General features: G+C 40.0%; 1 protein-coding gene and 1 pseudogene across 1 annotated transcript in view; both read right to left on the bottom strand.

Annotated features, from left to right (window-relative positions):
* Positions 1–1,907, bottom strand: part of NR6A1 (nuclear receptor subfamily 6 group A member 1) — a gene marked incomplete at its 5' end in the record, with an annotated part of 29,672 nt that extends 27,765 nt beyond the window's left edge. The window contains one exon of the mRNA XM_023760136.1: positions 1,661–1,907. Within this exon, the coding sequence (XP_023615904.1) occupies positions 1,661–1,907 (247 nt within the window). The remainder of the gene's footprint in view (positions 1–1,660) is intronic.
* An 8,308-nt stretch (positions 1,908–10,215) lies between these two features.
* Positions 10,216–10,774, bottom strand: LOC102421100 (annotated as a pseudogene).
* Between the last annotated feature and the right edge of the window lie 5,535 nt (positions 10,775–16,309).

Below are 16,309 nucleotides of genomic sequence, written 5' to 3'. Positions count from 1 at the left end.
AGACCATCGGAAAACATACATAATTACATATTGTTTTTGTGATTAATCACTATGCTTTAATTATGTTCAATTTGTAACAATGAAATTGGGGGTCACCACAACACGAGGAACTGTATTAAAGGGTCGCGGCATTAGGAAGGGTCACTGCTATAGATCAATTTGACCAGTTCAAGAAGTCAGACTAACTAACCCCCACCCCTGCATACTAATGAATCCCTAACACCTTGCTGGGTACTTTTTATACATTGTCACATTCATTCTCTACAGAACTCTGAAAGATTAAGTATTATCAGACCATATTACAGGTAAGATAACTGAGCATCAGAGATAAAAAACAAACTAACTGCCCAAGGTCACACAGCTAGTCTGTCACCACCCTCTGCCTCCAGAGCCTCCATTCTTTCCACTGAACTACTCCTCTCCACCATCCATGAAAACATCCTACAGTTGGGACACTGGCCCTCTTCTGTATCCAAGTTCTCTTTGGGTGATTTCTACCCACTAACAAAGTCTTCCCATTTCTATGCCAACAACTCCATCTTGCAGGCAGGGCTTTTCACCTGAGTTCCAATTTTAGATGTCCAATTTCCTTGGTGGACATTTGTATGTGTCCTTCTAGGGAACCTCAAACCCAGCATTATCAAGGCCAACATTTTGCCCCACCTTGCTTTTTTAGCCTGACTTTTTTTCCTGGGAGGGTCAGTACTATTTTTTTAAAATATATTTTTATTGATTTCAGAGAAGAAGGGAGAGGGAGAGATAGAAACATCAATGAGAGAAAATCATTGACCAGCTGCTTCCTGCACTCCCCCTACTGGGGATCGAGCCGGCAAACTGCGCATGTGCCCTGACCAGGAATGGAACCATGACTTCCTGGTTTATAGGTCAACACTCAACTACTGAGTTACTCTGGCCAGGCGGGAGGGTCAGTACTATTAATCCAAATCTTCAACTTCAACTTTTGCTGCTGCCTAATAGCCAGTATGTCACTAGCTCCTACCAGATGAGCTTCTCCTACATCCCCATCCCACCCCAAGTCCTTCATACCTTTCTTTTCACTCTCTAAAAACTTCCAAGGTGACTTTTCTTCATCTCCCACCCAATCCATTCTTCAAAGCTGCCCTCTGGATAAATCCTCTTACAATACCCATTAATTTTGGTCATCTCTGGCTAATGACTCTTAGAAAGCTTCCCAACAAATCCCAAATTCTTCACCAACATGGTCACAGACTCCTGAGCATACCTAGCCTCTGAGTTTGCCATGATTCTAACAAACAAAATGATATCACAGTCAGAGGACCCACTACCTTCTTATCTTTCATCAAAAATCCCACTTCCTGTCATCACACCCTGCCAGGAGAACTAGTGGAGCAATATAAACCCCAGTTAGTACTTGATTGTTAACTGGGGTCTTGCCACATGGAGCCTGTGCATTCATTCTCACAGAATCCTTAACGACTCACGAGTCTTTATCCCCACATAGTCTGGGAGGTCCCTGTAGGCAGGAACGGTGTCAGATTCATTTTTGGGTTATGAGTACACAGTATAGGGCCTGGCATATAGTGCAGGCTTGGAAATGAATAACTCCAAGGCTTAAAGCTGACACGAAAGGTAAAGTGATGGATGAAGGGTGGATAGTAGAGCCACAAGCACCACTCACCCTTCCGGTTCATCCCCATCTGGAGGCATTTGAGCAGGCGGCAGTACTGGCACCTGTTCCTCTGCTTCCGAGACATGACACAGTTCTTGTCACGGCTGCACCGATATACCCGCTTGTTGCAAATGCTCCGCTTGAAAAACCCTTTGCAGCCCTCACAGGAGATGATTCCATAGTGCAAGCCTGTGGCGCGGTCCCCACAAATGAGACAGGTTCGTTGTTCAGCCCGATCATCTGGAACAGAAACTGAACATATTCAAGTTAGAATACAGTGGGAATAATGGCTTCAAGCCTGCCGTTCTAAAACAAACAACGCTGCTCTGGATAGATCAAGAACATTACCGTCTCCAGGATAACTGACAGATGGGCATCTTTAGAACCCTTGTCCTAGGAACAGATCCCTGCAGATACCACAAATACCGCCGATCAGAAAAAAGAACTCGTGCTCCTCTCCCTCGTTTTCATCACTTGGACTAATATCCAATTCAGAGCATGGAGAAATCCTTGACTCCTCCCTCTCTTTTAGCTTTTTCAGCCACAGCTCATCACGTTTACCCTTTGCTATAGTCTTCTAAATCTTAGGAACAAGCTTTAGAATCTTTTAAAAATCAGAAACTATTCTAGTGCAGGAACTATCATATTAAATTTCATTCCTTCTAATTTTAACACTCCTGCTGAGATAAGTAAGGGTAGACGCAGAACTTGGTTAGAGTCTCTATGATGTTTTTTCAGAGGTTGGAGTCTCTATGACGTTTTTTCAGAGGCAAAAACGTCAAATCCCAAGAAATAATGAAAACGATGAATAAGGCAGTTGATATGGTTGGCCTAGAAGATTAATAACAACCTGAACCAGGTCCAGAGCCCTAGCAACATCTTTCCAGAGCATCCCTGACATACAGCTGCTCAAAGTAATGGAAGTTCCATCTCTATATTATTTAGCAGGAATAATAAGTAAATGAGAACAAAAATATTTATAAACAAATCTGGTCACCAATCTGACTAGAATTTTACAATTCTTAAGTTCTTGTTTTATAAAAGTGGAAGGACTCCTTAGTTATAACTAACCAAGGTTACATTGCAGGTTAAGTCTCAAAGAGATTATTAACAGCAACTTCTGAGACCATGATTGCTACAGAGAAAATGTTCATTTCATTTTATTGAGTGAATGGACAATCTATATAAAAGCCTAATATGCAAGGTGTCCCCTTGGGAGTTCGACCGACCAGAAGTTCGCTCGCTCGCTATGATGTGCGCTAACCACCAGGGGGTAGCGTGGAATGAAGGAAGGTCCCGGCCGTCAGCTGGCAGCTGGGGAAGGGAGGCCCCAGCCAGCAACCACTAGGGACCCCACTCGTGCACGCATTTTGTGCACTGAGCCTCTAGTAAATGAATAAAATGGTATGTGCAGGGCTTTCCAAATTACAAGTCATAACCCAGCGTATCATGACTAGTATTTTTGAAAAAAACAACAACAGAAAATATCAAAGTAAATCACATGTAGTAAGGATAAAATATTGGGAAAACTTTCTTCCAATTAAGGTGTGTACATTTGTCAATATATACATCTGTAGAAAGCTGGATCACTTCCTAGCTTCGTAGTCATGGACACATGACTCAATTCTCTAAGTCTCACTATCAACTGTAAAACAGATAATATTAGCACTCACCTCAGGAAGTTACTAGGGAATAAATGATATAGACATACAATAATAAATAATTAACATATACCTAGAGCTTATTATGTGACAAGCTTTGTTCTATATGTGTTATATATAATAATTCACTCACCCCTCATAACTCTATAAGTGAATATTACTATTATCTCTATTTTGCAGATGGAAAACCTGAGCTACACATAGGTTAAGAATTATGCCCAAGACCCAAAGCTAGTAGGCAGCAGAGCCAGAAAAAGCAGACAGTTCTGCACCAAAATCTGAAATCTTTCACACTGCTTAATATAATGCCTCAGATATAGTAAATACACAATAAATGATAGTTGTGCTATTGTTATTAAAGATAGGTTTTCTGTAAGATTAGAACCTGATAAAAATTTGCAACATTGCTATAGACAGAGCAATTCATACATTGGAATACTACACAGCAGTAAATATATTTGAACTACTGCAACAACAAAGATGACTTGTACAATGTTGGATAAAAGAAGTCAGAAAAAAAAAACTATAGGGTTCCATTTACATTAAATGAATCAAAACAAACAAACAAAAAAAAACAAGCACAGAGGGGAAAGAAACAGTGAGGCAAGTGCTGGGGTGAAGAGGAGCTTTTGGATCCTGGCAATGTTCTACTTCTTGACTTGGGTGGTGCTAGCTTTATAGTAATCCATTAAGCAGTACACTTGTGTTTTATGTACTTTTCTCTAAGTGTTGTATTTCAACAATAAAAAGGTTAAAACAAAAAGCTAGCAGGGCACTTCAGGAAAGGGAAATGACATCATCCATGGCAAAAGGAAGGAAAACGAATATAAGGAGTGTTTGAGGGAACTGCACAGGATATTATCTCTATTACAGTTAAGCAGTGAGATCTTATGGAAGAACTAGAGGCCCATGCACTGGTGGGGTCCCTCAGCCTGGCCTGCAGGGATCGGGCCAAAACCAGCTCTCCAATATCCCCCGAGGGGTCCCGGATTGCGAAAGGGCACAGGCCAGGCCAAGGGACTCCACTGGTGAACGGATCTGTGCACCAGGCCTCTAGTATGCATACAAGATCTTTGGTTAATCTCTTCCTGCCCTCCCTCGGCCGCTCTGAGATTCATCAGTCTGTCCCATGTTTCCATGCTTGTGCGTTGAGCGTCTGACCCCTGGTGGTCAGTGGGCGTCATATCTACCAGTCAAATGGTTGCTTAGGCTTTTATATACATAGACTAGTGACCCAGAGCACAAAATCGCATGAGACCCAGGATCCAGAGTCCTGCGGCTCGGCAGGACCCAGAAACCCGCCTGCCATGCCAGCGGGACCCAGAAACCCACACGCACCTCTGGTCAAGTCCTCCAGAGTCAAGTCCCCGCCCACCCACGTGCCTCGCCGTGCATGCAGCCTCACCCAACTGCGTGTGCCTGCTGCGCACACAGCTTCCTGGTGATCAGTCATTACAGCGTGACGACCACAGGCTTTTTATATATAGGATGGTCAGAGATAAGTCTAGAAAAGTAATTTGGAATAGACTGCAATAGAATTTACCCTACTCATAAAAAGCTACTGAGATCTTTAAATAGAGATATGTCTAGAAAAAAGTAAGATTAGGAATATTAATCTCACAAAGATGTGCAGGTGGATGGCATGGGCCATCTAGGTTCCAGAGGGGGATGGAGAGGAGGAGGAGATAGGAAAGTGTCAAAAATAAACTGGAGATTCTAAACCAAGGTGGCTATGAAAAATGTGGTATCACTAATAAAAAAGTTGAAAAGCAACAGCTTAGTGAGGAACAAAAATCAATGACTTTAGTTTAAGAGAGGATGATGGGTAAGTCAAACAGAAATATTCCACAGGCAGTTATTTAGGGGGCAATGGTTAAGGCTAGAGTGAAGGATTTGGGAGTCATCAACACACGGAATAGCTGAAACAATGGCAAATACTCCAAGAAGGAAGATGTGTGGAGAATCAGCAGCAGGATGAAACCTGAAACAAAGAGAAGGGAAGGGAAGAGGTTAAAGAAGGAAAGTGAGATGATATGATCAAAGAAGAAATCCTATATAATAAAAGGGTAATATGCAAATTGACCCCAACAGGAGAACGACTGGGAATGACTGGTCACTATGACACACACTGACCACCAGGGGGCAGACGCTCAATGCAGGAGCTGCCCTCTGGTGGTCAGTGCGCTCCCACAGGGGGAGCTCTGCTCAGCCACAAGCCAGGCTGACGGCTGCCAGCATAGTGGTGGTGGCGGGAGCCTCTCCCACCTCCTCAGTAGCGCTAAGGATGTCTGACTGTAGCTTAGGTCTGCTCCCTGCTGGCAAGTGGACATCCTCCGAGGGCTCCTGGGCTGCCAGAGGGATGTCTGACTGCCAGCTTAGGCCCAATCCCCCGGGGAGTGGGCCTAAGCCAGCAGGTGGTCATCCCCCGAGGGGTCCCAGACTGCGAGAGGGCACAGGCCGGGCTGAGGGACCTCCCCGAGTGCACACATTTTTGTGCACCTGGCCTCTAGTAGGTAAAATAAAAAACCATGACTATAAGAAAGATAAGGGACAAAAGTAGTTTACAAAAAAAAGAGCAGTGTCAAATGCAATGTAGGTCAAAAGTGTGAGGAATAAGAAAGGCTCAAAGATCACTACTGAGAGCCTTTTAGGCACTGGTTAAACAGGTGAGTGGTAAAGAAATAAAATTCATATTTTGAGTAGCATTGTTCCATTCAATTGATAAACATTTTGTAGGAAGCAACAGATTTAAGCATATGTTTTGTTTTGTTTTTAACTAGGAGAGATTCATGTGCATTTCAAAAAGATAAACATAAGAACAATGGCTTTTAAGGAGAATTACCTGTAATTCAGATATACTTTCAAAATAATAACTTACTTGAAAAGTAAAAGAAGTTCAAAAACAAAAAGTTAAAAAATGTAACATTTTAGTTTTTCTTATGTATTTTATTTTTATTAAGAAATAGATACGGTGTTTCATCTTGAAGGGTGTTGCTGGTTTCTGTTCTATAAGAGCTGCATTTAATACCAGTAGTTGCAAGTGACACTCATCATGGTCTCCACTACTCAAATTGATAATCACTGGGCCTGGTTGCAAAGAAAAATGCAGAAAGGATATTCAAGTAGAATCTGCAGACGTCTCGTGATTATTTCTGGTATTATATTTCTCATCGTTCATAAACTGATGGCCATTTATGACAGATACTGGGAGTCACAAGAAATCGTCACGATCCAACTAGAATTATTGAGGTGTCTCATTAACAAGGATCAAATTGATGCCTCATACTAAAAGGAGAAACGGACAGACACCAACTCAGGATGATCTTAAATTAAACCTGGATGCCTCTGGGCTTTGGGGCCTTTTTAAAGTCTCTTGAGCATTTTTAAATAGAAGTAAATTTGGACAAGAAAGGAAAGAAAGAAAGAAAAGAAAGAAAAAAGAGGAGAGGAGAGGGGAGGGGAGGGGAGGCGAGGCGAGGGGAGGGGAGGGGAGGGGAGGAGAGGAGAGAAGAGAGAAGAGGAGAGGAGAGGAGAGGAGAGGAGAGGAGAGGAGAGGAGAGAAGAGAAGAGAAGAGAAGAGAAGAGAAGAGAAGAGAAGAGAAGAGAAGAGAAGAGAAGAGAAGAGAAGAAAAGAAAGGAAAGGAAAGAAAAAGATAAAATTACTTGCCCAGGTTCAGAAAAGTAAAGTGATTCACCCAAGGATACATAGTAAATCAGCCAGTGATGGAGCTGGTGCAACCTTAACTACTTTTCCAAAGACAAACTTCTCATAATACCAAACTACCTTTTATGGGGGTGGGGTGTAGGAAGAGGATGGTATGAATCAAAATTGAGCCTTAGTGCTGCAGCTTTTTTTTTTTTTTAAGCCAAAGAAACAACGAGTCACAACAAAATCTGCGAAAATAAAGAACTAGAGGTATTCTTACCATCCTGTGAGTGAACACTAAGTACCTTCATATTAGTGACCAGTTCTACTTTAATTTGGTTAAATACAGATCAAGCTTTGTAACCAAAACACTTCTTACTCTCATACCTGGACTCAGCCCTGCTGTTAACAAAAATACCTCCCCCACCCCCAAGAAGAGCATTTTACCCATTCCAAGGGCTTAAGTTACACAAATTACATTTGGAAACTGATTTTTATCAAAACCTGCTTTTCAGACTGTGATGAAGGCCAGATTTAGGAAGTGGAGAGCACAGCTGCTCACTTGACCAAAATTATACTGACATTTAAGGCAATCTGGAACTTGCCTAGCTAACGGGTATTTAAACAAAGGGGATCTGTTTCAACTGGATTACTGGTTCCAACTCCTTGATCAGCTGCACAGTCTAATGACTGACTCCACTCAGTTTCACAGGTTGCCACCATCTGAAGTGAAGGCAAAGGCCTCAGGAAGTGTGGCAGAATTGAAATTAGAAATAGGTACCCTCTAAATTTTATTTGCAAACATAGAATTTAACAGAAATAATTAAAAATCATAGGATGTCTGCTCTAATCATAAACTTCTCGTCCACTACACATATCACTATAAAAATCCATTTCCAGGGGCCACACATGAGTTCCTCAGGAGACATTTCTAAAAAATGACATCAGAACAACAAAGTGACAACAAATACATACGTATCAACAATTGAATCTAAAAATCAAATGAATAAAAAATCTGATGAACAGAATAAACTGGTGAATGTAATAGAATCAGGGGCATGGAAATGGAACAGACTGACGATTCTCCCAGGTAAAGGGGTTTGGGGGGCGTGCGGGAAGAGATTAGACAAAGATCATACATGCATGTATGCATTACCTATGAACACAGACAATAGGGTGGTGAGGGCCTGGGGTGGGAGCCAGGTAGAGGGGAGCTATGGGGGGAAAAAGAGGGACATCTGTAATAATCTCAACAATAAAGATTAATTTAAAAAACATTTTTAATGACTTCAGTTGAATGTAAACATGTGAGCAAATCACAAGACCAGTGTGAACCAAATGATTGGGAGTTATCTTTACAGATCACTGAATAAAAGATGAAAAAGGACAAAAGAATATATTGCTGGCATTAACTGCTTAGGTTTGCAAACAATGATGAAATGATTCACAAATTACAATTAGCTGAAGCCACAGGAAATGAATCTGGGGAAAATGCTACTCCATCACTCAACAGGTAGGGCAAGAAAATAAAAATTCTGACCACAATCCCTAGTTCCTTCCGTCTCATAAGTAGGAATTTCTGAATTAAAAATTAAGTTTCTATTTGTGATAAAAAAGTTTTCATATTCATGCATTTAGGTTTTCCAGTTGGAGGAAAGAACCTGCAAATCTGTGGTTTGTCCTATTTGAATTAATATTGGGAAGAGGAAAAAGAGAGTTGGTTGTCTGAGAGTTTTCTTTGAAAAAAAAAAAGATATTTAATTATTAATAGATATCTTGGACCCACATGCTATAATTCTAAACAAGTATTTTTGAAGCTGGAAGTATGGACACTGATTCACTAATATTTACTGCTTCTTGCTTCAATCACCTCTTGACATTTATTCACTGATAACTATCTGAGGGTTCCTCTAGCCCTTCGTGTACCTCACAATACTGGTGAGGATTCAGGGAAGCTTTTGATCTCAGGCTGGGCATTTTTCTGCATACCAGAAAGTAAAATAGTAAGTACAGTGATTTTTATTTTATTTTTTTAAATTTATTTTTTATTTTATTTTTTACAGAGAGGAAGGGAGAGGGATAGAGAGTTAGAAACATCGATGAGAGAGAAACATCGATCAGCTGCCTCCTGCACACGCCCTACTGGGGATGTGCCCGCAACCAAGGTACATGCCCTTGACCGGAATTGAACCTGGGACCCTTGAGTCCACAGGCTGACGCTCTATCCACTGAGCCAAACCGGTTAGGGCAGTGATTTTTATTAATACCAAATTTTCTTTTATTTTTTAGTTGTATTTTAATATTTATACTTTTGCCCTAGTTTTGAGACATAATTGATATATAGCATTGTATAAGTTTAAGGTGTACAGCATAATGACTTCACTTAATATATTGTGAAATGATTGCAAGAATAATGATTAAAAGGATAAGCTATGAAGTCAAACTGAGTTCAAATATCCGCTTTTCCATTTATTAAATGCATGGCCATGCTATCTGTTCCCTCTTTGTAAAACCTGGATAACAATAGTACTTATATCACAAGGCGGCTGTGAGGATTGAGTTAATAATATATGTGCTGAGAACAGAGTTAATGTGAAGTACCTAGCGCATGGTAAATGCTCAATAACTCTGAGATAGTAATATTACTATTATCATATCATAACCATTTGTCTCAAGAAATCCATCAGTAAAATGAGGACAGTAATTCCCCCTGGAAAGTTCCTATGAGGACTAAATAGAAATGTATGAATGTGCCCCATATATCCCAAAGTTCAGGGTGCCTATGAAGAAGGGTGGTAATTCACCGGAGTGAGCTTGTAACTCCTGCATGCCTGGTACCTACTGGGTTTTGCCTACCAGTCAGGTACAGAAAAGTGCCTTCTCATAGCAACTTAACGTATCTGACTCTCCTCGGCAGCCTCTTTGCTCCTCTTCACATCTACCTATGGTTTTGGAGATTACTGCTTCAGTTAAAGAAACAACAACTTATTTATCGACCTTTTGCAGTAAATTATCCTTGATGGTTTTTTGTTGTTTATTTTTACTATAATTATAAAGTCAAAAGCAAAAGCAACCCCAGCTTTGCATCCCCGTTAGCCACTATTTTAGCTCCATGACAATCCCTCTGAGCTTCAGTTTCCTCATCTATAAAAACACACTCATTTTACAGGATTGTAAAATGAATGAAGAGATTAAAATATGCAAAAGACTTGTAGTGTGCTAGAAATGTAGATCAACAAATGTAGTTGTCTTTTATTTTATTGTATTGGTTTTCCCAAGGAGTTTATTTGGACAGACCAGGGGAGAGGGAGGCCCTGCATCTCAAAGAAGGTGTTGGGCCTCTTGGTGGTGAAGTGTGGTTGTGCTGGTGATCAGGTGGGGCAGCGGGAACTTGATCTTGGAATCATGAAACTGCCAGTCTGCCAGATCTCCTTCATGATATGGACTGAGTGGGCGCAGGCACGGTGCCCGGCCCCCACGTCTCAGTAGCACTACGTGACCACGCCTGTGGTGGTCAGGCTGGTACTCCCGGTGCATGTTGTGGGTGCCACTGTAGGAGTTGTAGCACAGCCAGATGCCAAAGTTCTTCACCCAAAGGGGGTATTTTTCAAAGATCTACCCACAGTAGATAATTTCCCCTGCAGATTTCTTCATCTTCTTCAGTTGAGACACAAAGTATCAGAAACAGGACTTGGAGATGACATGGTCAGTCAGGTGCGAAGATGTGTATGTGGTAGAGGATTGGTGTGCGGCACTTGGGGGTGGGCAGGCAGCACCCTACCACTTGTACTCTGGCAGCGTGCCCAAAACCTTCATAGCATTCTCTCTACATTCACTGCCACCAACAGAAGGTGTAGTTGTATTTTCTTATGATTAGTTATTATTTCTTTACCAAGGGATCATAGCTTTTTTAAGAAATACCTTCCATGACTTTGAGTTTAATTTATAGGCCTCTATCAGAAAGGTGAAAATACACAGATTGCAATTATACCAAACAATTAAACTAGAGTTGCCAAAATATCCTTTAGGAAATATGTATACGCAAAATTGTCTTCGGGTTGATTCCAAAGAGACTCCCAGGGACTTCCATTAGTGTATTTTCCAACTGTCAAAATCTTGTGCTTCCATCACCAGACACTCAATTAGAAGTTGATCTGGCTACTGAAGGTTTCAATGATAAGGACATTACTGACTTTGAGGGTTGATATGTTTTTTTATGTATCTAAGTCAAGTGTGATTTCTTTGATTATTCGGTTTGGGATTATGAAGTCATTAAATTTCAGAAACAGAGGAGCCTTAAGAGATATATTAGTTCCGCATCCTCACTTTACAGATGAAGAAACTGAAGTATAGAGAATTAAAGTAACTCCCACATGCCTGCATAAGTAACCTCTACATTACAGCTGTCTCTGCATTTCATTTGGCCTTTATATCTATAATACTCAATGGCTGCTACTCTGGATCACGTGGATTTGCAAACCGAACTATTCTAGTAAATTGATGACTCTGCAGAAATTAAGAATACTGTGGATTCATCATGAGTGTTAAGATGTTCAAAGCAACTTTCTGAAATTTTAATATCAATACGTAATATAGATGGGCCTTCAGAATCCCTATAGAGCTATCACACTGAAATCCTTAAAAATACAATCATGCACCGTTTAAAGACAGGGATATACTTCTAAGAAATGTGTCATTAGTGATTTCATCATATGAACATCATAGATGCACTTACACACACCTAGATGGTATAGTGTACCACACACCTACGCCATGTGGTACAGCCGATTGCTCCTAGGTACAAAGCCTGCACCACATGTTAGTATACAAACAAGAGATTTGGTAAACACGAGATGTATGAGGCTGCTGCCACAATAACATGGCATATTGTTATACAGAAAACTTTTTTGTAAATAAACTTTTTTTTACAAGAGTACACTCTAAAATAACAAAAAAGTATATTATAATAAATATATAAACCAGTAACATCATTAATTATTCTATGTGATTGTATGTGTACTTTTATATGAGTGGCAGCACAGTTTTTTTTACATCAGCGTCACCACAACATGTAATGCCTTGCACCATGACATTTTAATGTCTATGACATTACTACATAAGAATTTTCCAACTCCATCATAATCTTATGGGAACACCATCCATCATATCTGCAGTCCGTCATTGACCAAAATGTTACTATTAGGCACATGACTGTATATGTAAATTCTATTGGACTAGCTCATAAAATCTTATAAAATAAAAGAACTCTGGAATGTTTGCTGGATGAATTAAAGAAATTGGACAAGCATCTTAATTTTCTCCTTTTTAAAACACTTTCCTTCCTTGACTTCCAGAATACCACTCTCTTGGTTTCCCTGCTTCCTCTTAAACCTCTAGTTTCTCAGTCTCCTTTATTAAGCATTCTTTGGAACTCCCGAATGCTGGCATATCCCCAGGGGTTAGTCCCTGGAGCACTTTCCTACACATATTCTCTCTTTAGATGACTTTGGCCTTCCACTTATATTGTGATAATTCGACAGAGTGTATGTTTACCAAAACCTCCCTTAAGTTCCAGACTTCCATATCCAAATTGTCTATTTAACATTCCATTTGGCTTTCTAACAGGCCATCTCAAACTTACCAAAGTAACACATAATTTTATATTCTACTCCTATTTCCTATATCAACATTTTTCTTGGATAACCTGCCCCCCTCTTACTAACTGAAACCAATATCCATTAGATGTTCAAGCCTATAATCCAGGAGTCATTCATTAATCCCTTTACTATATTCTGTCATCCAAACCATCAGCAAACCCTATCAACTCTCCCTTCTTCCATTTACTAGATTTCAGGTGGTTCTGAATGATGGTTGTTCTGTATTTCAGTTGTAGTTCTATGTGGTTGAGGGAGGTTGCCGAGTCCCACATTTACCTATGCTCATTTTGCCCAGTATATCCTAGCCTAATTCTTTGACCTCGTCTAATTCTTCCCTTCCTCCGCTCACTATGCCAGACGCTGGAAAGAATCCTTTCTCACTGTCAAAGAGCAATTCATAACTAAGTAGAGGATTACAGAGGGCTCAATCATAATACATCAATTCAGATGTTTAACATTTCTAGTCATATACAGCACTGTAGAATTGTGGGAAAACACCCTGCGTCATAAAGTAAAGGGTGGCTATTAAAGAAAAAGGCTGAGAATTGTAAAAGATCTGAGAGTTACCTAGAAATAAAAGCAAAACATTTTAATAACTATAGATTGTATCCCTTTTCTATTTTCAGTCCTTTAACTTTCGTAAAGAAAACTCATCCAAAAAAGGATCTATATCCAGAACACTCAAAAAACTCCCAAAATTCAGTAATTAAAAAACACATAAACCAACTAAAAAGTTTTTAAAACTTGGACACTTCACCAAAGAGGTTATGTGGCTGGCAAAGAAGCATATGAAAAGACATTTAACATCATTAGCCATTAGAGAAATGAGATACCACTACACATTAGAATGGCTAAAATTTTTAAATGATAATACCAAGGGATGGTGAAGATTCAGAGCATTGCAAGGAAGAATATAAAATGGACAGATTCCTATAAAGTTAAAGATATACTTACCATATGACCCATCAAGTTCATCCCAGGTATTTAACATAAAAAATGAAAACTTAGGTTCACACACATATTTGTACATGAACATTTATGGCAGGTCTATTCATATTCACCCCCCAAAATTGAAAATAAACAAAATGTCCTTCAGAGCTGAATGGATCAGCAAACATACAAGGGAATACTACTCATCAATTTTTTAAAAAACAACGAATTGTTGATATATGTAACAATTTGGATGAATCTCAAAGGCACTATAGTGAGTGAAAAAAGCCAGCTTCAAAAGGTTATATACTATATGATTCTATTTATATAATATGGACAAGAAGATAAAATTATAGTAGCAGAGATCAGATCAGCAGTTGCTAAGGGGTTGGGAGTAAAGTGAGGGTATAACCACAAAGGATTAATGAAAATGTTCTGTATCTTTGCTTTAATGATGGTTACACAAATCTATATTCATAGAACTGCACCCTAAATTTTACTATATGAAAGCACCTTATCCAACAACATTATTGTAAAGCTTTGGGCACTAGGTCATCAATTATTTCACCAAGATCTAGGTAAAATTCCAATGATTATCTCGGTAAAACATGTACAACTTGTCCTAGAAAACCAAAAGAACCTTTTAGTCTAAACTAGTGAAAAAGTCTGGGTAAGCCACTGAGACTCTATCTCTTTTCTTTTTTTTCTTTTTCTTTCTTTTTTTTGTTTTGTTAATCCTCACCCAAGGATATTTTTCCATTGATTTTTAGAGAGTGAAAAGGAGGGGGAGAGACGAGAGAGAGAGAAACACATCATTGGCTGCCTTCCACAAGCGCCCCAACCTGGGCTGCGGATAGAGCCTGCAACTCAGGTACGTGCCTTTGACTGGAATCGAACCCGTGACCCTTCAGTCCGCGGGCCGACGCTCTATCCACTAACCCAAACTGACTAGGGCGACGCTCTATTTCTTCATTCAATAAAAAAAAAATACACCCAGGACAGAGTGTATAACTTACAACTGTTTAATAGAGGCCTTTCCTCTGGCAATTTGTAACAAGGTTAAGAAAGGCTACTACATGCTCTCCCTAAATCCAGCAATGATGTCCAGGCCTCCAGCTCTGAGGTGGACCTCTGTTCCTTTGAGCAAAGTACACTAACCTCTTGAACATATTTGCAAAGGGAGGACTAACAGGAATGTGAAGAGGGCTCTCTTCTGCATCCATTCACAGACCAAAGCTCTCTAGGGGTTCCCTTGCATAGAATCAATCAATCTTTGTTTTCTGAGCTTGGTAACTCATCCCATACCCTGCCAGGTTGTTTTCTATGGTCATGGCTTTGTTTACGCTGGTCCTTCTGCCTGGGACACCCATTCCCACTTTACTAGCCTGACAAACAACAACCAATCTCTCACGATGCCTTCCTGGTTAAAGCCTAACCTGACAGCCCAAATAGAAATGAGCACTTCTACCTCTGCACAAACTGTATCCTCCAGGACTGCTAACACTGTGCCTCCAACATGCTGCACCTTTTCTTTATCTCCCTCTACTAAACTGTATGCACCACAGTCTGTATCCCTAATGTATACCAAGCACAGAGCAACCACTAGTGACTGTCAGTTGAATGAATAGTGTTGCTTCTCTACTGGCAAATCAAATCACACAATTTATAAGAACTCTAGACAACAAACCAGTGGGCCAGCCCAGAAACCTTGTGCCAATGCTCAAAGCTTAGTACTCAGCTCCTTTGGTCCCTGCCCAGTTTTAAGGTCCTGGTGAAAGAGAGATCAATTAGCATGCTTTAAGTGAAACCATATGTTTCAGGAGAGTGGAAAAGGTAGCTGCCACAACGCCTTACGGAAAGGTCACTTTCTCCAGAATTCTGATCAGAATGTGCCCAGAACACAGACATGTTCATTAATGGAGACTCACATTCTACTGGCCATTAAGTGCTTTTTTAACTACTTCCATGTGTAAAACAATGTTCAGAATAAGTGCTGGAGTCTCTCTGCATTCATCACTAAGACCACAAATTATGAAACTTAAACAGTGCATATGAGCATTACATTCTCATGGTTTTACTAATGTAGCTATCAGAACCCAAGGGTTTTGCTTCCCTGAGGCACTGGATCAATACTTTCATAAAACTAGCTCTTCTTACCCCCCACTCCTTAAGATTCCCTAGACTTCATCGTTCTCTTACTTTAGTATGGCTAATGTTGTAGAAATAAAGAATAAAGAAACTGCATCCAAATATTTTTCCACATATGACATGAACTTTTCATACAAAAACTATTCTATGGGGTGTAGTTTTTCTCTAGAACAAGGCTGATAACCTCATAGCAAGTGTCTCAGTGTACATGATCCCAAAAGGCATGTGGGGATTAGAGCAGAGGTGCCGAGACAGAATTAATTTCTACACATTAAAAAAACAACAACTAGTATCCTAACAGCACAGTGATCGTCAGTTTCTTAAAGTACCATTTTAGTACACGATATGGTTAAAACAATAGATGATTGGACTATATCCAGGGACAGGAAAGACACTAATTGTGGTATATCATCACCTCACCTCTATCCTGCCCTAATCAAATGAAAGAGGTGAGGGTGGTAGATTTTCATGTCAGCAGCATTTAACAACTCTCACAGCAAACTTAAAAAACAAAAGCTATGACTGCATATCAGAGTATGTACATGTAAACATCCTATATAATAAAAGCGTAGTATGCAAATTGTCCCCTCCACTAGGAGTTCTTTTGGGAGTTCGA

This window comes from Myotis lucifugus, unplaced genomic scaffold, assembly GCF_000147115.1.
Source record: "Myotis lucifugus unplaced genomic scaffold, Myoluc2.0 scaffold_173, whole genome shotgun sequence".
Taxonomy (NCBI): domain Eukaryota; kingdom Metazoa; phylum Chordata; class Mammalia; order Chiroptera; family Vespertilionidae; genus Myotis; species Myotis lucifugus.
Note: the sequence above shows the minus strand (reverse complement) of the source record. Positions and strands in the feature narration are given on the sequence as shown.